Raw genomic sequence first — 24,549 nt, forward strand, 5'->3', positions numbered from 1 at the left:
ACTTTTCCCAAACAGGTTGAGAACAGCCTTGGAAATAAGGGTTTTTTTTTAAACTGGTCCTTATGACCAGTGACCCCCTAGCATATGAATTATTAAACTGGTCCCTATGACCAGTGACCCCCTAGCCTATGAATTATTAAACTGGTCTTATATAAAATGTTCTAATGTCATTTATAAGCCTAAAAAAACCTATACTACATGTTTAGAAGTTAAATTATGTTGGTAACATTAACTTTACACGTATTCACAATAGTTAACTTTATTTTATGAGTACCACAAGAATAGTACAATATAGTACTATCTCACCTAAGACTACTACCAGAGCCTAGAAGACCCTCGTAATTTACCGTATTACCTATCTTTCTCTAGGCCCCGTAACTCCAGAGTCCCCGGTTCGTTACCGCGTAGCCAGGTAGCCTACCCTAGGAGGATTCAAGTGTACCTGGAGAAGAAATTTGTATTCCCCCCGACCAATGCCTCGCGGCTCGGCTACAGCTGTCGCCTGGTGTGTCAAATACATAACGTTTTTAGCGCCACCTACAAAGCTTCAGAGTAACCTAGGAGTTACCAAAACATTCGTCTGCTAGACAGTATTTCGAACTTTAACGGTTTTTAGCTTAGGCCACGTCGAAGAAATTTGCCCGAAAACTATATAATTTCAAAGAAAGTTGCAATGAATGTTAAGTTTTAAATTTAATTATGGGGAAATATTGTTGCTTTGACAACTGTCGTAGCGATTCTAGGTGCATTAAAAATATAATTTTTTATCCAGTTCCTAAACCAAACACGTAGTCATAGTTCACATTTTCCCCACTAGTTTTATGTCCAAGGGTTTGAGGCTTTGAGCAGCCTCTCCCGTGGCCCCCCCCCCCGGATTCTTCTCCAGGTACACTTGAATCCTCCTAGGCCTACCGTACTCGGGTTAAAGCGAGACTAGAAGATTGAGGGTTTGACGCCAGAGGGGGGTTAGACAGTTAGACTCGTTCCGAGGGATGCGAGTGAAGGGACTCTACATAAAACCTCGACGTGCGGCCGCAGCGGTATAATAAGCGGAGTCGCTGTACATAGAAATCCAGTGAATAGGGAAATCAAAATTGATATAAACCTTAAATTCATCTCCTATTATTTGGAATTATTAAACTGGTCACCTTCTGTTTTTTTGTTATTATTTCGAATTAATAAACTGGACACGGTGACCAGTGACCCCCCAAATTTTGAGTAAATAAACTGGTCTGAGCAATTAATTAACTGGTCTTTGACCACCTGACCACCGTTATTTCCAAGGCTGGTTGAGAAATAATAATTTTTTTTAATAACAAGAGGGAAAATTCAAGGCTACAATGCTGCTGTTTTCTCGAAGGGAATGAGAACATTATCAAATGCATGTTATATTTTGAAAATTGGAATTCAAAATGTCTACAAGTTAAACGCGGGCCGAAATATAATTAATTATCGATTACATTCATGGGCCACAATTTAAAACACGGCGGACCATGTGTTGGCCATCCGTGTTCTATACAGTGTTATTTTAAATATTGTCTTGTCTTTTCATCAAATCAATCTGTTGAATCAAATACTTCAACACAGTCACTGGTGTGGTTTTTGGATTTAGAAATGGCTTGAGTATTTTTTTTTTAATAATAATCAGCTAGGCTAATCACCCAAGGCCTAAGTCATCAAGCGACTTTTGAAGCCATTAATTCGGGTGGCCGGGTTACAATGCGTAGGAGGGTGGTGACAAGCCCTGCATGCCACGAGATTGAGCCAACAGCTCCCTACACTAACTATTACCGTTAACCTCAACAAGTTTTTATGGAAGGGGAAAACCCCTTTATACACAGAAGTTTGTTTTCGGCTTTTTTAATAGGGTTATTTACCATGGTCGTATGAAATAACGGAAATTTAATAGTATTTTAACTTAAAATCATAACATTTAAATTTTGTTTATTATTGTTGTTTCAATTCCATCCGTTAAACCAAAAATTGTAATTTTAACCCGTGGAGTATAACAGCTTTAAATTAAAGCAAGAAGCTATATACACTTGGAATGCGTAAGAAAGACTATGGTGGCCCTGATGATTCTCATAGAAACAGGCGTGGTTTACAGCAATTTTCCACCATGTCTTAGTTTTTCTTCAGACATACTTAGGGCGCCTGATATTATAGTAGGACTACTATTTCATATGGCCAGGTCTTTACTGAATACTTTACAATTGTAAAAAAAAAAAGGCCAAACAGGGCCCATCCAGAGTGCAGCGCCCTAACTAGCCCAATGGTAGAGATGGGCTTGTCCGTTAGACATTCCAAGTGAATACATAAATTGTTTTGTTACATTATAGTCCTTGTTTCTGTAAAACATTGGCACTACAGTTAATGAAATAAAAACTGATTAGCTTTAATTATATATTTATAAAATAATATACACTTTACATCGTGTGTTATCTAAATAATGCATCGATTAGGTTCCAATTAATACATACTAAACAATTAATGATATCAGAACAGGAGAGGCTCAAGCCCCTCTGATTTTGAAATAATAATAATAAATTTAATAATTCTGTATTTAGTTTTTTCCATCAAAAATATAGAATTTGATTTTTCAATAATTTAAAAAGCATAGTTCTATAACTAGAAAAAATACATTTTTGATTTTCACACAGACATATAGTTTTTAAGTTTGAAATAGTAAATGCACACTCCTCAAGGAATTGTGTTTACACTCCATACATGCAGTTAAATGCAAGAATGTATTTAGGTTAACAGAGAATACCAAGCTTCAACTATAGCTGGTTTTCATGATTATCCTGCTACATTCAGAGAGAGCCTGCGAAGGGAGTGTCTTTCCCATTACTGGGAGAAAGATGAGGAGCATGGTTTTTTTACTTAAATACATTTTTGATGTAACTTTAAGACTCTTAACAAATCAATGACACTGGTATCTACTAGCCTTATTAAAATTTGAGGGTGTTCAGCCCCCCCCCCCCCCAAGTTCAAAAACACTTCAACGTCTCCGTTCTAAAATAGTCCAAGAATTAAGCTGGATAAATAGTTACGATCTAAAATAATACATGTCTAGCACCTCAGATTAGGTTAAAACATTAGTCTTCCCCATTACTGGCCAACTTATTGTCATTTAAAAAGGAAATTTTAAAATTCGTTCCAGTCTAAAAATAACTTTAGTACCTTGTGATAGCATTTTTGAACAGTAAAATTAATTTTTCAAGCACTATTCCCAGAGGCTAGCGCCATTTCAAATTTCGTAAATTAAATGAAATTAAAAAAGAAAATAGAAGATTAAAATTTCCTCAATGAAAATATTTCTTTGGTTCTAATTCTTTGACTATTATAAATACTTTAGAACAAAAATGAAACAATTAAAATACAAGTATCAAAATAAATACAAGCATGTAAGCGATAATTTATATATTACCTAAGTCACATTTTAATAAAAAAAACTACCATGCTCGATTCTCATAGAATGTCTAAAGTACGAAATCATGAAAATATTTTCTTCACTTCTTCAAAAACCTAGATAAAAATAATTACAATTATTAGAACACAAAATTTTGAAAATGTGTTCAAAAATATAATAACTTTATAAAAATAAAGATCAAACTATTTTAAAATTTTATAATCTGATATTCAAAGTATGAAACACAAAATTGGGAAATGTCCGACCATCTTAAATGAAAAAAGTTATATTTACCTCTAGTGGACTCATATTCCCATTAACTTTTCTAACTTGACTTTGGGCTTCATAAAACTTTATTATTGGCATAGTAGCATTATAATACGTTTGAAACCTAAGTAACGGTTGTTCAAAATTATTTTGAACAATTATATTAAAAAATAAATGCATAGCGAAAATACCTTTTTCTAAGACTTTCTTCATTGTCATCAACTCTTCCGCTTCCTTCTTGACCTCTCTTTAAACAACGCTCAATACAAGTCTAATGTTAATTAAAAAAGTTAAGAAAATTGAACCAAATACTACTTAAAATTACAAGACTTACATTTTCATCACAATCAAAAAATAAGACAAATTTTACATTGACTTTATCATCCATTTCTTTTTTCCAACCATCGAGATTGTCTTGGTTGCGAGGAAAACCATCAATCAAAAAATTTTCAGCAAAACTGGTATGCATGGCCTTAAATTATGAAATTCAAAAGTTAAGATAGTTGAAATACTACTAACAATCTTCCCTAGAACTTTTTTCATGAATAGTTTAGTGATTAAATTTCAATTTAATTATCACATGAAATGAGGCTTACAGTGATAGAACTTATTGAAACATCCCCTAACGTTGTATATCTAAAATCCACGTAACAGACCATCATAAAAATAATTAGCATTGATAGTAAAGTAGGTGTAATAGTTTTGTTTATAATTTATTGTTACTTATGCTTTCAGACTATTCTTATCTTAGGCCTAACATATCAAGAATGATAAAATACGCGAAAAAGTAGATTAGTCCATAATTAAAAGGGATAATATAGCTAAATCCTAAACAAATTTGAAGAAATTAAAAAACTTACTACTAACTCGTACCCAATAGGTCTTCGAGCAAAAAACGCGAAACTCGGATCAAATAGATCTTCGAGTAATAAACTAAATTAAAATTAAATAAAATAGCCAGAAATTCCAACGGTAGACCGGTTTCGTTCTATTTGGAACTCATCAGTACCGTGCGGGAAATCTGGCTGGCGACTGTCAAATCTAAAGGAGAAACTAAGCCTAAACATTTAAAATTTCAAAACGAGTTGCATATAGCAACGGAAAGCCGAAAAGGGGGGAGTGTGGTGGAGAATAGAATATACGATAAGTTAAGTTAGAAGAAACCACCTATGGACTGTGAGAAGGATGATAAAATACGCGAAAAAGTAGATTAGTCCATAATTTATTTAATTTTAATTTAGTTTATTACTCGAAGATCTATTTGATCCGAGTTTCGCGTTTTTTGCTCGAAGACCTATTGGGTACGAGTTAGTAGTAAGTTTTTTAATTTCTTCAAATTTGTTTAGGATTTAGCTATATTATCCCTTTTAATTATGGACTAATCTACTTTTTCGCGTATTTTATCATCCTTCTCACAGTCCATAGGTGGTTTCTTCTAACCTAACATATCAAGAACATACTCCCATTAAAGGGTTCCACCAGCCACGATGAGCGAGAAACATGCATCCTTTGTTCTCTCTTGGACAGGTTTGGGAGGTGGCACATGTTTCTCCCCTTTACGAGGCTGGTGTAACCGCATTTAAACAGCGGATGGGGATTAATTTTTACTATGTTGATAAGCTATGGGTAAATAAACACAAACAGCTCAATGTTTCATTGATTATGAAAGGTTATCAATAGGGTTGGCGATTTTTCTTATTTTAATCGGATTTTTATTGATTTTTTTGATTTTAATTAAAATTTCAAAATTTTATATAGTTAAATATCAAATGTTTTAATTTTTAAAGACAATCTCTATATATGCATAATTATTATTAATTTTAAGCTAATAATCATATAGAAATTTTTTTTAAAACCTATTTTGGTACTTTACAAAAAAAGTCGGTGGAATCTCCACTCACAAATAGAATCCAATCCAACATTAGGGGGAAGTACAAGAAAGATTGTATTTAAACCTAAATTATAGCAATTGGAGAGGTTTTTTCTTTTCAAAAATATATAAAATTGATTTAAATCGTCATTTAAATCAAGTTGATTCAATTCAGCCAAGGCAAATTAATGTCACGAAAAAATTATCCACACCTAGTGCAAATATTACAGTTATGACTATTTTGATAATTAGCCCTTAAAATAAGTATCTAGATAAATTGTTTAATGTCATCTCATTTTAAATCACCTAAAATCGACATTGAAAACTTTTTTTGTAACTTAAAAGGTCGTTGGACCATTTTTGGCACCCTCACTAAAGTGGCCCCTGATTAAAATTTCCACCAACCCTCCTTACACCATGGGCCAAATAATGTTAAATCCAGGACATGACTCTGCGCTAACACCCTAAATTTTTTAGGGACAGTTTTCAAAAATAATACACGTGGTCGTCGTAGTAAATATCCTGAAATATTTATTCACAGCTATCATATTGAGTGTGGTTATTAAAGTACTAATTTTTATACATACTATAACAATTGTAAGTTCATAATTAGTTTAATATATATAATTATATAATATTAAACATATATCAATCATTCAAATTAATCTAAAAATGAGGGGCCAAACATGAAGGATTTTCGAATTACAACCGCCCCTTATTTCCGAATTCCAATTTGGTCAACACTAGATGGCGTTCGGGAAACCGGAAATTTCTGCTTGATATTGCTCCCAATATTTTTTACCCCTCCCCCTACTCAGGGGCGGCTGAAGGGCAGGGCAACTGCCCGGGGCGCCGAAATTGAGTTGCGCGCCTTTTTGGTTTACCAAGAATTGGATTTGTTTATAAAAGTTTTAATGAAAGCATAACATAATTTGAAAAATCTAATTAGAAATACAAATCGTTTGGCCAACAAAAATGTCCACCATCATTGATGAACTTTTGGAAGTTGTAATAGTACATGTCACATTGCTCCTAGATGATCGGCCCAGTACTTACACATTCCCAATGAGTTTGGTTATTAGTGGATAAATAATTGCCATAAGCTTATCGTAGGTTAATAATTAAAATTACAGGTGTATATACATTTGGAGACTGGCTCCCTGCTACTTTCAGTTCCCTCTTACATTTTCCTTTGTTGATGGAATCCCAGTTACGGTTGGTTTATTTCCTGGAAAACGTACGGCTTGTCCTGTCGCCTGTGTTGGTAGCATGGACTCTGCTGGTATAGGCAAGGAGTATCTCGCTGTTAAATGGTTGGACAATTCTGCTACGCTGTTTTGCAACGCTTCTATCTGTTCTTGGATTCGGCCCAGCTCTGGATTCTTCTCAGTGATGTTCACCTTATCGGCTGGTGGGGATATATTCGCTGTGGTTTTCACCGTAGGTTCCTGATGGCCGGAGGCATCCCTCGAAGCTGGCGGTTCTGCTGTTGTACCGGTACCATTCTGAAGGAGATCCGTACCCAACTGATTGCCATAAGCCTCCAATTGTCTTCCATACCTTTGAACCAATCTTCCCAAGTGATTAATGATCCTCCACACTAGTAATATTAAGCAACCAAGATATATAGGGAATATTCTACATATAGTTACTCCACCTTTCACAATCGGCGAACTTGGCCAGAACCATAGAAGTATATGCAAAATTATATAAAATATTGTCCACCATAAGCAGGGATAAATACAAAAGGCCAGGAAAAGACTCCATGTTACACTACTGTAAAGCCACCAAATCCATGACCAACAAAATATTGCCAAGTCTTGAATTTGTGATGTAGAACCGACGATAAGTTCGTTAAATTGTTCCATCGATTTCATTGTATTAAAAACGTCCCAATTTATTAGTAAATAAATTATATATAAAAATGAATGTTAAATTAATTAGTTAAAAACGTAGTCAAAAACGAGCTTACGATACCATTGAATTCAAACAATCACGGCGTGTTTGCTACGGGACAAAAGATCTTCAACAATGGCGGAGAGGTTGTCGTTTTCAAAAGTAAAACACAAATGGCTTCTTCTCCGATCTGATTGGATGAATGAATCACGTGTCAGGGATTTTGGCGCGAAAACCGGCTGCTTGCAAACAATATGGCGTCGGAAGAAGAACGCGTGGTGCGACGTAGAAGTACGAGTCTTAACGCAAGTGGGGCGAGTTTCTACCTCCTTCATATATAATTATATCTCGTCAAAGGGTTCCGTCAAAGGCTTCCCCCCATGGGCCACCATTATGTAATAAACTCTCCTTTACCGTTTACTGCAACTAGAGATATTACACGTCTTATATTTATTTATTTAGGGAAGACGCCTTGATAGTATATATAACATAGTTTATTGGTTCATACTCTTACGGCTACCACGGAGCTATTCTTCATCACGACATTATCTTTGGCTACGTTTCTGCTAGTCTCTCTTATCTAGCTAGGGGGCTCCTTTATATACGGGAATAGTCTGGCGCCAAGCCAAGGACTTTCTACGTCACTCTAAACTAGCGACCCCTACAGGTAGACCTTGAAGTCAGGACCAAAAAGCTCGAAATACGATATGGTAGCATCTAGTTTGGTTTCGGTGAGCTCTATGAAGGGAGGACGATGTGAATCGATATAGGCACGGAGTGCGTAGTGCTTCCTCTTAAGCGAGTCAATGTTGGTGTACAGGAGAGAGAGCCGGGTTCGACCTAGTCATTGCGACGATGGTGGAGTATCCCGCTGCTCTGTCGTGCAGGACGAGTGAGGTAACTGTTGAGCAGGGTAACGATAGAAGTCCACGGTGATTCCTTTGGTCAAACGTTCTGGCGCAAAAGCAAGGGGAGCTTCTTACGCAGTAAGGGAGACGATGAACGAAGAATAGTTCCGGCGATCAGCTAGAGTTTCAGTCGGGACAGAAATGGGATGAAGACCCAAGTCGACGAGGTGGCCCTCAATCTGAGCCGCCGTAACAGAGGTATGCACCTGGCAGGAGTGGAGAGCTTTGGTAGTCTTGGCCACTAGTTTGGAGTCGACAGCAGCTGGTGGGTTGGTGCCCCATAGTACTTGCTTGCTATTTCGTGGTCGTTTATCCAGCTTTATGATAAATAAACTAGCATGCCATCTTCTATTTGTTTTTTGGCTCTTATGAACCTGTGTTCAATATTCTAAAATGCATTTAAATCGTTTTCGATGGCAGTCTATCGGTACGATTTCATCTGTCGTGTGTCCGTTGTTACAGTTAGTCTTTTCCATTTTACGCGCACGCACAGAAAGTCATTTATTAGTTTTAGTTGGATAGATATTAATTAGAGTAACGTTGAATTGAATTAAGAAGTCCGAGAAAAAGAAGCATTCTGGTTCTTTTTATAAAAAAAAAGGAAATGAAGAGAAGCCGTTGATTCAGAAAAGCAAGGGACAGCTTTCAAAATGTTCATAAGTGTAGGCTTTAAAAAATCCTGCAAAATAGTGTTTTAATTAAGTTGTTAAGGCAATTAATGTAAGGAATAAAAGAATTAAGTTTAATAAGAACAACCCTTGAGTTAAAAATCTTTAACTCAAGGGTTCTTTGTAAACTTAATTCTTTTATTTCACATATTAACCGTGATACTATTCAGTATGGGCATTATAATTTATGTACTTAAGGTATACTACTCTTGCCACCCTACGTAGTGTTTCAAGCTCCATGTAAAATCACCATGCACCATAAAAAAGTTATTAAATATGTTTACACAAAGTAGTTAAAAAATTATCAAAGGGATTATTTATTGTAATGAAAATAGTAAATTTATAACATCGACATGGTAATATTTTTTACGGGGGGGGGGGATAGTTTAATTTAGTTTCAAAGTAAGAGGGGAGCCAAAAATCTTCCTTGCCCGGGTGAAAAACAAATCTTGAGCCGGCCCTGCCCCTACTAAAATGGCCGCCTGTTTCTATAAGTGAAGGACCGATTTAGTACGCATGAAAGTACTAGAGTCATGTCCTGGATTTATCATTATTTGGCCCATGCTTACACTTTGTTATGCTTCTGAAATTTCCAAAATTGGGTTTTAGACACTCAATATTTTTTTACATGTATCAAACTACACCTGTTACACAATTATTGATTAAATCTGGAGGTAAATAATAATAATAATAATCAGCTAAGCTAATACCCAAGTCACCAATACAGGCCCAAGTCATCTAGCGACTTATAAGGCCTTTTAACCAGTGGCCGGGTTTAAGGGTTATATTGAGTAGGAAGGTGGCGGCCAGCCCTTCATGCCACGCGAGCCAACCGTTAGCTCCCTACCTAGCTGATTTACCTTCAATCACAAAGTTCAGGGACCTATATTTTGGTTATCAATAATAATTTCAACATAAAAAAATACATAAGATAAACATACTTTATCCAAAAGACCACAAGTTATTGTCACAGGGACAATTGTTCCATTTTTAATGTGAGTTTCTATTAATTCTCCATATTGAGAACCAGGCGTATTTCTTTCTTCTCGCAACAAATCCCCAGCTGATAAATGTATGTATCCAAATTCCTTTAATACGGGAAGAGAAAAACTAACATTAACCACAATTATCAAGCAAGGAAAATTTACAAAGCTCAACACAATTCTAAGTATTTTAGATATTTCAAAATGAGTGTGTCAAATTTACTTTTTAATTTTTAAAATTAAGGTACATTTATCTTTAAAATAAGTCAGAGAATACCTCTCTATTACAAAGATAAATAATTTATTTTTGAAAAATTTCCTTTTCATTTCACTCCATAACTTTGCCTAAAACTTTTTTAAAAGCTCTGGTTAACAGTAAAGGAGTTAAAATACAATTTTATGGGGATCAAATTAAATATCAATTAAATTTTCTAAGAATATCAAAAACCAAATTGATTATTTAAAATGTTAAATAATTGAGTTGAATATTTTTAAGGGAAATATTCAAGCCATTTAACTGATCAAATACAAAATAGTATTTCAAATAGCAAGTAATTTACCATAAAAAACCTAGAAATTTTAACATTAAACATGGCATATACTAGCAAATTGCAATTATTATAGTCATGTTGAACTAAATTTAAATTCTTATTCAAACTCTGATTTACTATTTAAATACGAAATTAACTTGAAAATAAATTCAGACATCAATAGACAGTAACATAAACGGGGGTTAGATTACTAAGCGCCACTTCATCTTTAAAACTGGACACTAGCTAGGGAGGGAGGGAACACCAGATTGGTTGGTATTTGAGCATTCGCAGAGACCGATTTTTGACTGTCATAAAGAAAACACTACATCATGATTCTTTGTGAAGCATGTGGTGCCATCTTAGTAAACAGACCGTTATATTTAAAAAAATAAACTAAATGGGTAAATTTACCTATAACTTGGAATTTGTTAATTTAAAATATAAATTATTAATTGAGATGAATCGTAATAGACGTGAAAAATGGTAGAAATTACTTCAGTGACAGTTAAAGTCACTAAGGGGCGAAATTCGCAGCCACGCTGTCACAAAAAAAAACCTTCTGAGGCTGGAATGCCATTGGAATTTATTTTACCGTCTATTTCCTCATAAGTTAAATTAATAATTATTAAATTATTACTAATCAAGAAGTAACGCAAATTATGCTTCTAAAATAAGTCATTGCTTCAACAAGTTTATTTAGGTTTCAGTTATTATGTTTTTCAAAAATTTGCCAATAATATACAATTGAAAAATGACAATTGCAGTGCTGCATACTGTGTTAATAGAGGAAAATTGTGAACTAGTTTGCAAACTATTTGAAAAAAAAAAAAAAAAAAAACAGAATGAACTCTACCTCCCTTTTCGAAATTTGACTTTTTGATTAGAATAGAAAATATATATTTACCAACTTTTCCAAGCTCTATTTGGTATGAAAAATTGAATATTCTATTTGGTATACGATCAAATATTTTACACACCTCCGATTACCTATCGGGGAGGATTAGTACTGAGCACTTCACTCCAAATTTTTGGTTTGCTGAGCTAGGCGATGTTGGTTTGATCTGGAGTAACATTATTTTATTTAAAAATAAATAAACCTACTTTCACAATGAGTTCACACTGTGTTCCTTTTCCAGCGCCTGGTGCACCCAAGACAAAAACAACATTTGGTTTTTTTGCAGACATGGCAGAAAATATTGATGTGAAAACTTTTCTGAATAACATAATAAGCAGTTAGATAATGATAGCATTAATTTCAATAACATATCAAATCAAATTTTTTGATCAGTAAATCTGTAAAGAAAAATAACATTAAAGCATTTACACTAAAAATGGGTTTGGAGAATCATGCTTCTTCCAGCAACTATTCAATTTTCCCCCCACAGTTGAGTTGTGGGCTTAGGTTAAGCTTGTGTAGCATGCCTAGGCCTCCTTACAGTTCATGTAATAATCCAGTAACTTAAGTATTTTACTTTAGAAAAATTGCATAAATTAACAACCATTATTGAAGATGAAAAGAGTGAAGGAAGTTAAGTATCTTGGTTTCATCCTTGATAAAGCCTCGTCTAGGAAATACTTTAAGTTGGTATTTGAGACAAATAAGGGATGGAAATTACACATGGAAAATATAACTAACAAAATAATTAAATCTAGAATTTGTATATTGAGCACCGTTAAAAGCTATCTATCAACTAATATTCTTCTAATATAGTACAAGACCCCAACTCTTCCATTATTTGACTATGGTGATATTTGGTATTATACTTCATCTCAAGAAAAATTTATCTCGACTCCATATACAACAAAATACGATGGGCCAACTTCTTCTGGGAGTAAAGAGAAGGACTTCAATTAATTATGTTCGTACTCAACTTTCCTGACACAAGAAGAAAATTCCATATGGCTTCTTTCCATTTTTGATAAATGACATGTTTAATAAAGTTCACTTTATTCACTTCCATAACACTAGAGCTTCAGATATAGATATGTTTATTCATACTCAAACATCAAATAACAGTCAAATGAGTATAGCATATCGTGGTTTGATTTTAGGAATGCACTCCCGGCTGACCTAAAGACTTTTCCATTCTCCGATTTTTAAGCTTTTAAAATTGTTTAAATTATCTTAAAATGTTAGAAGTCTTTAATTTTAATAGGTGTTTCCATAAAAAAAAATAAGTATAAAATGTTTTCCACTACGTCACATGTAAGCTTAAGCTTTTTAGTACTTTATTTGCACGTACGCTCTATCTTCAATAACTATAGTTAGTGACGTATTTTACAGAAACTCCTATTAATATGTGACATGTAGAAATTATACTATTAGCTTCAGCTAGTGTCTATAATTTTTTAATTTTATGAATATTCTACACTATGTGATTATGGAAATGCACCAACATTTGATGTATAGAAAACTATAGGACTTCCCAATGTAACGCGAGACTTCATGAATTTTATTCCAACTAAAACAAGAATCTCTGGGATTCAAAAAACAATATATGTAGGCTTCCTGGCTTTAAACGAGAGCCAATGTCATAGCAGCAGGGCCGTAGCCAGGTTTTAGAGGTAGACCGGGCGAACCGTAATTTAAGAGGGGCGAGTAGTATTCAGTGCTGTCTTTATAGATTTACTTCGAGGAACGCCAGGTCAGGCAAAAAAACTCCCAGTACGGGCGCCCCCCCTGGCTACGGGCCTGCATAGCAGACCTTTGAACCAAACTCTTTATTATCAAATCCATTACCTGTCCTATCGCAATAGCAATACATCAATCAGGCAACTTTTTATTTAATTTAACTTAACCTAAAAAAAATTCTAAGAGTATGTAAAATCTTCCTTGAAAAAATCATGTTTAAAACACTTGTTTGAAACATTTTAAAACTTGCCAACCCTGACCAGTACTAGCTTCAGCTAGTATTGATATTAGCCTTTATTATTATTACTACAATGTATCAGATGTCCACATTATTTGGTTTCACCCAATTTTATATTTCAGGGAAAACAAGATCAAAAAAATGTTCGCTAAAATTTACCTTTTTATTGTATTGAAATTAAAGCTATAAAATTTGTGCTGTAAATTATCACAGGCTCAATAGTTTTTGTGGGAACACGGATTGGATGAAACAGACTTGACAGCAATGTTTTTTTGTCAATGAAAGAGCACAATTAAGGTGCCTTTATTCAACCAGAAAATTTAGTTCGTACAAACAACTGATGGGGATTATAAGCCAGGTTGCAATTTTCCCAAGTTTGAGTAAATTTTACTCTTAATTTACTGGATTAAGTACATGTTTTTAGTTTAACAGAGTTTGTAAAAATCCACTGGTGTAGTGTTTTAATTCAGCCCTATATAAGCTTATTACCACAAGCTTTCTCACAAGTATAGCAAAAAACTTTATGCTCTTAATTATACACGCAAAAAAATTGTGAGGTTTCATATGATTTACAGTGTGCTCTGCTATTAAAGCCCTACTAAAGCTTTATGATTTTTTGTTGGTAAGTGTCCTGCCACAAATCCTTTCACAGCTGAAGATTAAGGTAGATTCAAAAGTCCTTGTTGTTCAACTTATCTTAAAAAAACCATCAACTAATTGTGTATTGTGATACTGAAATTACTCGGCAACTACTTTATAATGAGATAAAACACAGGGTGGACTGTTTAATTTGGGAAGATTTCAAAATCCCAGGGAGCGCGTGATCAAAGTTGGCCATGGTAGCTATGAGGGGGTCCGTAGTGGAGCTACCCATTCTACAAAAAGCAGTCCCTTTGGCTCACATGGGTAATTTCACCCCCCCCCTCCAGTAAAACACCTACTCTACACTATACCCCTACCTTTGGTTTGTATAGTAATTTGGGGCAATGAGAGTATTATGCCCACCTGACTAAAATGTCATAAGTGTGCCTTTGAGATGAAATAAGGCTGCTTCATGAAATAATTTGTTGGCTCAACAGATATCAAATGTGTTTAGACATTGCGTCATGGAAATTTAACTGGTTAATTTGATTATAATCACACTGCTATACGTTTAGGTCCATCAAGCTTATAAATCGGGATTTTGAAATGAAAATCCTGTGGATTATCACAAAGAAATCTAAAAAATTACATTTATATATTTTTTACTTGTATAATAATTTCTCTATGGAATAGCTTAAATACCAGCTAGTCAGAAAAAGCATTCACATGTAAATAACAACACATAAAAAGTAAGTTAAGCTAAGGAATATAATATTTATGAAAAGAGGTAAAACATACAAGTAGACTTTGAACGAAAGGTACAAAGGAAGATTTAAATTATTTGATTTAACCTACCTACAACTTCAAGTTTAAATTAAATATCGCCAAAACACCAAAGAATATTAAAGTTAGCAGTATGCAGGACAAATTGTCGTAGCTTTTATTACTTGAGTTGTATTTTACAAAAGCATCTTTTGAGATGATATTGGACTCGCGACGAAAAAAACACAGACTACATTAAACAGGCTCTTATTTTTTAACCGGTTGCTGATCTAATCATAGATATAGGAAACGTATATAAAGGTCTAGATAAAATATTTCAAAGGGAGTGAATACGGAGGTGGCAGCTAGCAGAAACGCGTAAATTTCTGCAGGCTATCCTTATAAGGCGCTATCTATCGGTAAGAAAGCTCGTGCTATCGTCGCGAGAGCGATTGTCTCCTGCTTAAAAATGATACTAAAAGTCACCAACAGATGGTGTCTAAAGACAACGGCCTGCGGAAAGGTCAAGCACCTAGTACTAAAATGCTAAGAGAGCTCGCGCTCTTGGTCACGTGCCCATGGAACCAATTAACTTAGGGACGCTTCGCTTCAGAAAAAACCCGTACAAAACGCGGCATCATCCGGTGTTTCGAATTTTCAGGTTGCCTTCCCCCAGTTTCGGTACAAACGGAAATAGATTACAGCGCCACCTGTAGTATTTCTATTGCGCTACGGGTTTTGACAATATGATGCTACCTATCTACTATCGTAGGCTATATTTAAACGGTCGTTTTATTTGAATATCACTCATCGATTCAAGCTCATAATTTAAAGGTTTTTAATAGAATTAACTGATTTTCATGAGATTACGTCTAATCATTATTTAGTTTAATTACTTTGGTAAATTTTTTTGACTAATAATTTTATCAAATTGTTGTCTAGTTTCCTAAGCCTTATAACATTTCTCTTAAAAACACACCGCACGACGCCGCGAATTCGCACGTGGATTTGTTTGTCCCAACAAGTTTTACAATTTCCGTTTAGCCAATTTTTCCGAAAGGTGTCGTGGGGAACGGTTATTTTTCTTTTTCCGCAGAGCGAAAGGTCCCCAAGTTAATTGGTTCCATGACGTGCCTTCCGCGGTGTCTGCTAGGTGCATAGAAATCTTCTACTCTTACCTAGAATGCTCCCGTCTACGGGAGAACCTGACGCCAAGACATTTTGTAGCAACGACTAATGATTATATAGTCTTTGCTTAAGCTTCAGCCAATCAGCGGCTATTCATTGACTACGGCAAGCCGCTAGCGCCATAACATGGCGGTTAAATATAGTAAAAGCTCAGACGATTTTTACAGGATCCATCCGTTCCAAGCTCGCAGAATTCCCATAGGTTTTCGCTGGAGTTTTTCACATGATCCACTTCAACGTTTTTGAATTTTATTTAATAATAGTGTTAAGTTTTTTTGAAATTTTAGTTTTGTTTTCATATTTACTTATTATAAGGAATATTTAAATGCCATTGTGAGGAAGATAAATAAGATTTCGTTTAGGTTCGCTTTGAAAATATTTAAGCCTATTGGTACGAGTTATTAGTAAGTTTTTTTAATTTCTTCAAATTTGTTTAGGATTTAGCTATATTATCCCTTTTAATTATGGACTAATCTACTTTTTCGCGTATTTTATCATCAATTTGAAAGCCCGCCGTTTGTTAACATTTCAAATTGCCCCGAGGCTTAAGGAAACTCATTACCGTCCACCGCAAATCGTTTTCGACGTTTAGAAATGAAACATCGAGGAGCCATAACAACAAACAACGCAATAGTTATCCAAAACGTTTGCATATAAGAGAAAAATCTTTACGAGTAAAGAAACAGTCTACCATGTTTAAAAAATACATTAAACTCGTTCACGGCCGTGACTCTATTGACGTGGGCCAATCAAATGCGGGTTCTTAAGGTGACGTAATCCATAATCGAATTATTATTTTCAGTAACTCAAACTAGATGGCAACGAGTCGTTGCCGTAGTCACTCTTCGAATCGTGATTGGCTGATAATGACGAAACCTCCGAAAATGTAATTGGCCCATTTTGTATTTATACGGAATCATTCTATGTTATAAGATTTCTATGGCTAGGTGTCAATTCCGTATTTTATGTTAGGTTTAGACGCCCCGAAATTTATCTAGACCTTTATATACATCTCGTATATCTATGGATCTAATTCACGTCAGATAATGTAAATTTTAACAAGTTGGCAAGCCAAAATATACCTCTCCTCGGAAGAATTGTCCCTAGCGATAATAATTTTTCGAGATGATTTTTAAAGATATATCTCCGCAATTCCGAGTTATTTACAAAAAACGTAATCCCGGTTCAATCCCGCCCGGTATAAAATTTGAATTCTAATTAAAATAATTGAGACGAGACGACCGAGTATAATTTATTCAGAATATTATAAATTAAGTAGTTACAACAGCGAGTTAGACGTACTAAACCAATGCACAATTGAATTTAACCCTATTTACGGTACAAGTTTATCAGTTAAATATAATACGAAGCCAATTTTAATGAAATAAATATCTACAGAGGGTATTTGTATTTTTCTCGCTTACGAAATACTTGCCGCATCTTTAACGCTCATTTTATTTCAAATTAAACAGCTTAATCGGTCGAGAAAACGTTTAAAATAAATTACGAAGTAATGACGACCCAGTTAAAAACCAGACCAACATAAGTGTAAGCGCACGATGTATACAACTCGATAGAAATATACGACTGAAATAACGAAATAAAATACAAATAAAACGAAAGATATTTAAAATTAAAAAAACTGATCCTAATAAAACGTGAAAATACCCTCCACGTCACGCACATTCGAAATACGCAGAAGTAACGTTATACTATATCTAGTTTAAAATATTAGAGTATCAAAAAATAAAAATAAAGAATAGAAAAGTACACAATAACAACCCAATCAATCAGACTTCAGAAACAAAACTCGTAGAAAAATATTATAACGCAGTCAAGCAATCAGACTTCAGAATCAAAATAATTCATAGAAAAATATTATAACGCAGTCAAGCAATAAATTAGTTCAAATATTTAGAAAAATATAATATCAAGAAGCGCAACACCTTACCATTCACAAGTACGATTTTTCACGTTATTATAATGAAACCGGATAAGCTTTTGGGCATGACTTATGCTCTGAAAGGTTCCTCTAAGACTGGACGATTTTGCGGGAAAAAGGAAATAAACTTAAAAAATAGTAGATACAAATATAAGACAGAAAAAACCAACAAAACCAAAGATTAGACCAAAAATAACGTAATCTCGATCAGTTAAAAAACACAACAAACAAGATTTGACCTTTAAAATTTCATACGTAAAAAATTTAGACTTTAAAAACCATTAATATACTCTTCTGCTAAGTTGAGTTTATAATTTTCTAAGAAACGTTATATGCATCGGTGGTTCAGTGGTAGAACATTCGCCTGTCATATAGAAGGGCTCGGGTTCGAATTCTGGGCGTCGCATCCTTTTTAATCAACAGAGAAGACGTTACATTCGATGCAATAATTTAAATGGAACACGAAACTTCGTAATATTTTAAAAACTGAAATTTAATGCTCTGTTAATTTGTTATAAACGATTCCGCTTAACCTGAGCTTATAATTTTCTTTGAACCGTAACATGTATCGGTGGTTCTGTGGTAGAACACTCGCCTGTCATGCAGGAGGGCTCGGGTTCGAATCCCGCCCGATGCGATCGCAAAATTGATCAATTGGTGGAAGCCCTGCCATTTGGACATTGAGACGTTAATCGTAACCCTCAGCACTCGGTCCGTCCCAAAAGTCAGTATGAAGAAGTTGGAGAGCATTCAACCATACATACAAAACGCATACACAACAAAATCATCACCCACAACCGCCATAACGCAAACTCAACATACCCACACTACACATAAACATTACAATAATATTTCCAATGAAACTAAGTTCAAACCGTCACGACGGTGAGCGTTAACGAAAAAAAAAACCCGCACCACACCGCACCAACCGTTAACGCTTACCGTCAGACAGGGGTTTTGCCAACTTTTAAAGTTCTGCAAAAACGGTTTTTCGACTTTGCTCCGGTAACGCGTTTTGGACTTTGCCCCGGTAACGCGTTCGCGCCAGCCTTGGAAATAACGGTGGTCAGGTGGTCAAAGACCAGTTAATTAATTGCTCAGACCAGTTTATTTATTCAAAATTTGGGGGGTCACTGGTCCAGTTTATTAATTTGAAATAATAACAAAAAACAGAAGGTGACCAGTTTAATAATAGGCGCTTAAATAAAACATCTTCCCAGAAATTGCCAAGAAGGAATATTTCCGACAGCCAGGACTCATAAGTTATTATTAATATAGTGCTTGTTGAAATATTAGAAAGCTGGAAACTTTCTCGAACGTAACATCGGTTTTTTGCTAAGCCTTAACATGCCAAAAACGTTACCTGGTTAAAAGGAAACACTTTTTGCATACCGTACTGCAAAAGTAATATGTTTAGTTCTAAATGAATGAATTTTCATCTTTTTCCAAAAGATAATTTTAAACGAAATGAATTAACTCTGCCTACACGAGAAGCTTTAAAATTGCCCGGTATTATAAAAATATGACATATAGTTTTAATTATTTATACCATAAGAGGATGATAATAATAACAATATTATCTTCTTATACTTAGTTTTAGTAACATTATATATTTTACCTTAAAATATATTATTGAAAATTAACATTAGTATGTTCCTTATACACGTGAGCCGACGCGTTTCTTATCTGACGCAAAATTCTCATGAGGGCAAAAACGCGGCTCCCATTGGCTTAAATATGACTTTTGGATAGCCATTCTAACTGTTTAACCGACCGACCGGAAATAGCTCCTTCCCAGATGAATTTGGAGAGGGGAGTAGAAACCAAGTATCTTTTATTGAAGCGTCCATTCCAAATAATGGGAGATGACCTATTAATCCAAGGTTTATATCAATTTTGATTTCCCTATTGACTGGATTTCTATGTATAGCGACTCCGCTTACTACCGCCGCGGCCGCACGTCGAGGTTTTATGTAGATTCAAGGATCCTATATGTTAGAGTCCCTTCGCTCGCATCCCTCGAACGAGTCGAACTGTCTAACCCCCCTCTGGCCTCAAACCCTCAATCATGGACTCTAAATTTAATGCCTCAATCCTCTAGTCTCGCTTTCCCCCGAGTACGGTAGGCTACCTGGCTACGCGGTAGCGGACCGGGGACTCTGGAGTTACGGGGCCTAGAGAAAGAGAGATAATACGATAAATTACGAGGGTCTTCTAGGCTATGGTAGTAGTCTTAGGTGAGATAATACTATATTGTACTATTCTTGTGGTACTCATAAAATAAAGTTAACTATTTTGAATACGTGTATAGTTAATGTTACCAACATAATCTAACTTCTAAACATGTAGTATAGGTTTTTTTAGGCTTATAAATGACATTGGAACATTTTATATAAGACCAGTTTAATAATTCATAAGCTAGGGGGTCACTGGTCATAAGGACTAGTTTAATAATTCATATGCTAGGGGGTCACTGGTCATAAGGACCAGTTTAAAAAAAATCCTTATTTCCAAGGCTGGTTCGCGCACACACACACACACACACAGAGACAGACACACACACACACACACACAGAGAGACACGATGATTGTAAAACCCCTCCTAAGGGACATAGTCCCCTCGGAGGGGTCAAACTTATTAGAAGGATAATGATAATCAGTAAGCTTAAAACAAATACTGCATATCGAGATAGGTAAAATAGGGCTCTAATGGAGATTTATTAACCTTGAAGATTAGCGGTGAATACACTTCGTATTATCCTAATAAAACCTTATTTAAAGTTAATCTACATTAATAGACCACGTCTCATTCTTAAGCATTGGTTGTTACTTTTCAAAGATATTATTAAATATGTACCGCCCTTATTGAAAATGATTTTCTACTTGCTATCGTCTGCTTAAACTTATTGCAGGTCGTCTGCTATTTAACTTAAATTAGGTTTATCCTGAATGTGTTCACTTTCTTAATGATGCTAATGTGCTCATTGCATGATTTAATAATCAAAACCGGGTTCAATTCCATCCGCAGGGTTAAAATTATTTTTCTCATAAATTTCGTCAAGGTTAACTTTATTATAGTAAGTGTTGTTAGCTGCTGGTTTGCATGGCAAATTGGCAATTGTTATAAAGGCATGAAATCTCTAGCTCAGCCATGAGGTTGGTTGTACCATAATTGTACCTTCAACTTTACCAAACTCCCATAACATTCCGACTCCTTAATAATTCAACAAAGGTGGGCTTCTCCCCTAGTACATTTCTGGCTATGCCACTGAATAAAAGTAGTTTTATTACTAAGTCCATACATGTCTTGGGTATTAGGCTAACTTATATTAAATTTGTGTGCTTAGTTTGAATTTCATTAATTAAGAAATGCATGCAATGTATATAAGAAAAATCAATATGCTCTGTATTCATACCTGAAGTTAAAATGTTGTGGTGCAGAATTTAATTAATGTTACAAGAGGGCGTGAAGAAAGTTGTTGGCATAAATAAATAAGATTCAAAATTAAATATAATTTGATATAATATGAAGGATTCGTTCCCTGGGTGCACCATTGTTGGAATGATCACCCTGTGTATTACCTAAAAAACATGTGCTCTATCATGTTCTATATTTTTTTACCACTACCCACATTGTAATTGGAAGTCCATTCCAGGGTTGCCTTATAATTGAAGTTCACTGACCATTTTTGATACAAGGAATTGGAAAAATATAACATTCATGAATTGGGTTTAGTAACTGAGAATCAAATGTCAATTTATTGATAAACATTTCAGACGATAGAGGCTTAAAAACCATCTTTAATTATTTTTAGTAATTTATTGAAAATATATTAATTTGTCTATTTTTAAGACAGTTTTTACTGTTTTTGGCAATATTGAAATATTATTTTGGAATATATGATGGTATAAAATATCAGATTTAAAAAAAAATTGGAGCTCAACTATTTATATTTTTCATAGAATGACCCTTTGCACTACAAAGTGAAATGGGTGACATTTAACCTATGAATAATAAATTTGTGCACTATATTTTGAAGAAATAAATATTGTATTCCACCAGTTTTGGAGGGAATGGATTACAATCCAATTACATTTTCCACCCAAATACTATGGCGGTTTTGAGCAGTTTTTATAATTTCTAAATTATATCATTTTTTAATATGTAAGATATTTTATTAAATGGAAATTAAATTAGGGAAAGTGTTGTTGCAGATGTTGTTCAACAACTTCTGAACATGGCTGAAAATGGGTTTTTTCAAAGTAGTATGGTTTTTGGTTAGCATATAATTCATGGATGCTAGTTTCATTGCTAGTGATAGCAGCGCCATTGCACTTATAAGAATTTCCAAAGTTGGAATATCTGGAACTTAGTGGACAAGTGCCCCACACAGACTTATTTTTTTGCTAAATAATAAATTTTATAACAAGGATCAATTGTAAGCCTTAATTTGGCTTATGTGCGTTATGTATCCTCTCAACAAATTAATTGAGCTACGTCTACTCTTTTAGAGGTTTCCCTTACACGTTACAAAGTTGGCTTAACCTGAGCACTTTGAGATAATTTTTGTTGTTGAAAAATCTATATTTTTCTAGTCAATTTAATTGCATTTCTTGAAGTGGATAGAACTAGTCTGGATAGTCTATCGCAAGGGAAGTTAACAAGATATAAATTTCAAAAATGAATCTTTTGCAAATGTACTGCCAGCATCCTTAGGCTTGGATAACAAAATGGTAATTGTGCTCCTTCGAAAAAGAATTACTTCACTTCACTACACCCCTGTAGTAACAATACTTTTTTGGTATTACCAATTCAATGATGTTTGCCTAGCGATTTTGTGAAAAGTAGTGAACCTCTGACCTTAGCTGTATAAATGGATCAAATCCTGATTGTTGACATATGTGAAAGAGGTTCCATACAGGAATTGAATTATAATAAGTTCCGAAGGGGAAGTGCCAAGCTTTAACCAATAGCATGAACTTTCTTCTCTTCTGAGCAAAAGCCCTCTTTCAACATTAAACAATACACGATTTTACTGCATCATGCTAATTTTTAAATTTTCATTATTATATAGATTGGAATATGAAGTACTATTTCATAGGAATGTTTGGAAAAGTAATGGTATCTTTACCAATTGCAGTTGCATTTGTAGATTGCGTTGCATATGTTGCAAAAGTTGAAGGTGTGTCAATGCAGCCAATTCTGAATCCTGAAAATGGTTCTAAAGTGAATGACTATGTACTGTTAAATAAATGGCATGTGCGACAATTTAAAGTACAACGTGGTGACATAGTGGCTTTAAAATCACCAAGGGATCCTGACCAAAAGTTAATCAAGAGAGTCATTGGTTTAGAAGGAGATTTAGTAAAGACCTTGTCTTACAAAAAACGATATGTACTAGTACCAAAAGGACATTGTTGGGTTGAAGGTGATCACCACATCTCCAGTATGGATAGTAATTTCTTTGGTCCAATAGCTTTGGGTTTAGTATTTGCTAAAGCTACTCTCATCGTCTGGCCACCAAATAGGTGGCAAAATTTAAAATCATCTTCTACCTTATCACGTGTAGTAGTCAATAGTTCTCATAACGATATCAAATCACTACCAGAAATTCTTGATGAAGCTCCTCTATAATCCAAAGAAATGCACTTTTCCATAACTTAATTCTTCAATTTGAATGTTTCTTGAATTTTTTGTGTTTGATTTTACAATATTTGATTCCTTTATTTTATCAAAATTAGTTTTGAAGTATGTATATACTGTACAATAAACAATAATAACATTTTCCAAGGTAGAAAATTGGTCTCTTTCAATTAACCACCTTAGTTTTAATGAAATATAATTTAATTTGTTTTTACGATACGTTAGTGATCATTTGAGATATTGTTACAAAAGGCTTGATTGGTGTTCAGTTTCATAAAATGGTGGGAAAATATTCTGATAGTTCATAACACGCATTATTTAGCTAAAATATGTTTTAACAATTGGCTCAAATAGTTTTGCATTATATCCTTATGTTGAAGTAACTGTGAAAGTCAGAGATAATTTTTCAAGTGACCAATCAATTTACCCATGGTAAATTACCCAGCATAAAGACTAAATTGTTAACTCGTTGGTGTAGAGATGGAGCCAATATTCCCAAGCAGTCATAAAATGTTTTCAGACAGTCTAAAGAGACTACGTGTTAATTTAGTTCTGCACTTTACCAATTTGAGTAGTTTGAGCATAATTAGATTTCATGAATGTTAAAAAGTATCTTCACAGAAGACCAGTGATGGAGTTCAGATGAGGAACAACTTTGGCAGTATGACTCTTATCAACGATTACGCCCAGATCTTGCTCTTTGGTAACAGGAATAGTACAATCGTGAATTCTATTAATTAAATTCGGGGTTTTTTTATCCTAAGAACATAGACATTAAAAGGGCTCCAAAGTTCTGTGGCAAAATGTGTGTAAAGTCAGTAAAGTGCGAAATTTACGGTTGATTTTGCCCGCCTCTGCCAAGGCCAAGTGAGTGGTTTGGGGGAATGAAAAGCATGCTCAATTTTCTTTTTTTTGCCATCGAACTTTGGACTTTGGACTTTTGACTTTTAAATTTTAATGAATTTAAATTTCACTTTTAACTTTTGACCACTTTATAATTGGGTCATATTTTTTTACCAAATGA

At 34.4% G+C, this 24,549-nt stretch overlaps 2 protein-coding genes across 7 annotated transcripts; one reads left to right on the forward strand and one right to left on the reverse strand.

Moving 5' to 3' along the window:
* Positions 1-2,177: 2,177 nt before the first annotated feature.
* Cmpk (cytidine/uridine monophosphate kinase Dak1) lies at positions 2,178-21,432 on the reverse strand. 3 transcript variants are annotated; one of them, XM_090166614.1, is made up of 7 exons: positions 21,298-21,432; positions 11,639-11,750; positions 9,963-10,109; positions 4,014-4,151; positions 3,871-3,950; positions 3,707-3,803; positions 2,389-3,528 (listed from the first exon to the last, which is right to left on the reverse strand). In XM_090166614.1, exons 2-7 carry the CDS (start codon positions 11,720-11,722, stop codon positions 3,496-3,498), a joined length of 579 nt encoding a protein of 192 aa, XP_090022740.1. In that variant the 5' UTR covers positions 11,723-11,750; positions 21,298-21,432; the 3' UTR covers positions 2,389-3,495. The 3 variants fall into 3 exon arrangements, with proteins under 3 accessions (XP_090022739.1, XP_090022740.1, XP_090022741.1); XM_090166615.1 differs by lacking the exon at positions 21,298-21,432 and adding an exon at positions 14,845-14,949; XM_090166613.1 differs by lacking the exons at positions 9,963-10,109; positions 11,639-11,750; positions 21,298-21,432 and adding an exon at positions 6,734-8,986 and having other exon boundaries at positions 2,178-3,528.
* LOC149960264 (mitochondrial inner membrane protease subunit 2) lies at positions 20,805-23,664 on the forward strand. 4 transcript variants are annotated; one of them, XR_016478606.1, is made up of 2 exons: positions 20,805-20,958; positions 22,478-22,946. XR_016478606.1 is itself a non-coding variant. In XM_090166616.1 (2 exons), exon 2 carries the CDS (start codon positions 22,965-22,967, stop codon positions 23,514-23,516), a length of 552 nt encoding a protein of 183 aa, XP_090022742.1. In that variant the 5' UTR covers positions 20,805-21,037; positions 22,957-22,964; the 3' UTR covers positions 23,517-23,664. The 4 variants fall into 4 exon arrangements, 3 of the variants coding, with proteins under 3 accessions (XP_090022742.1, XP_090022743.1, XP_090022744.1); XM_090166616.1 differs by lacking the exon at positions 22,478-22,946 and adding an exon at positions 22,957-23,664 and having other exon boundaries at positions 20,805-21,037; XM_090166617.1 differs by lacking the exon at positions 22,478-22,946 and adding an exon at positions 22,957-23,664.
* Positions 23,665-24,549: the final 885 nt, after the last annotated feature.

The sequence above is a fragment of the Leiobunum rupestre genome, chromosome 2, assembly GCF_980474605.1.
Source record: "Leiobunum rupestre chromosome 2, qqLeiRupe1.1.hap1, whole genome shotgun sequence".
Taxonomy (NCBI): Eukaryota; Metazoa; Arthropoda; class Arachnida; order Opiliones; family Sclerosomatidae; genus Leiobunum; species Leiobunum rupestre.

What these genes read in the sequence shown, in the direction of transcription:
- LOC149960264 (XM_090166616.1), top strand. Translation starts at nt 22,965, where the DNA reads ATGAAGTACTATTTCATAGGAATGTTTGGAAAAGTAATGGTATCTTTA.
- Cmpk (XM_090166613.1), bottom strand. Translation starts at nt 7,426, where the DNA reads ATGAAATCGATGGAACAATTTAACGAACTTATCGTCGGTTCTACATCA. An exon ending in TTTTTGATTGTGATGAAAAT is followed by an intron (nt 3,951 to 4,013) that starts GTAAGTCTTGTA and finishes AATTAACATTAG; the next exon opens with ACTTGTATTGAGCGTTGTTT. An exon ending in GGAATATGAGTCCACTAGAG is followed by an intron (nt 3,529 to 3,706) that starts GTAAATATAACT and finishes ATTTTTATCTAG; the next exon opens with GTTTTTGAAGAAGTGAAGAA.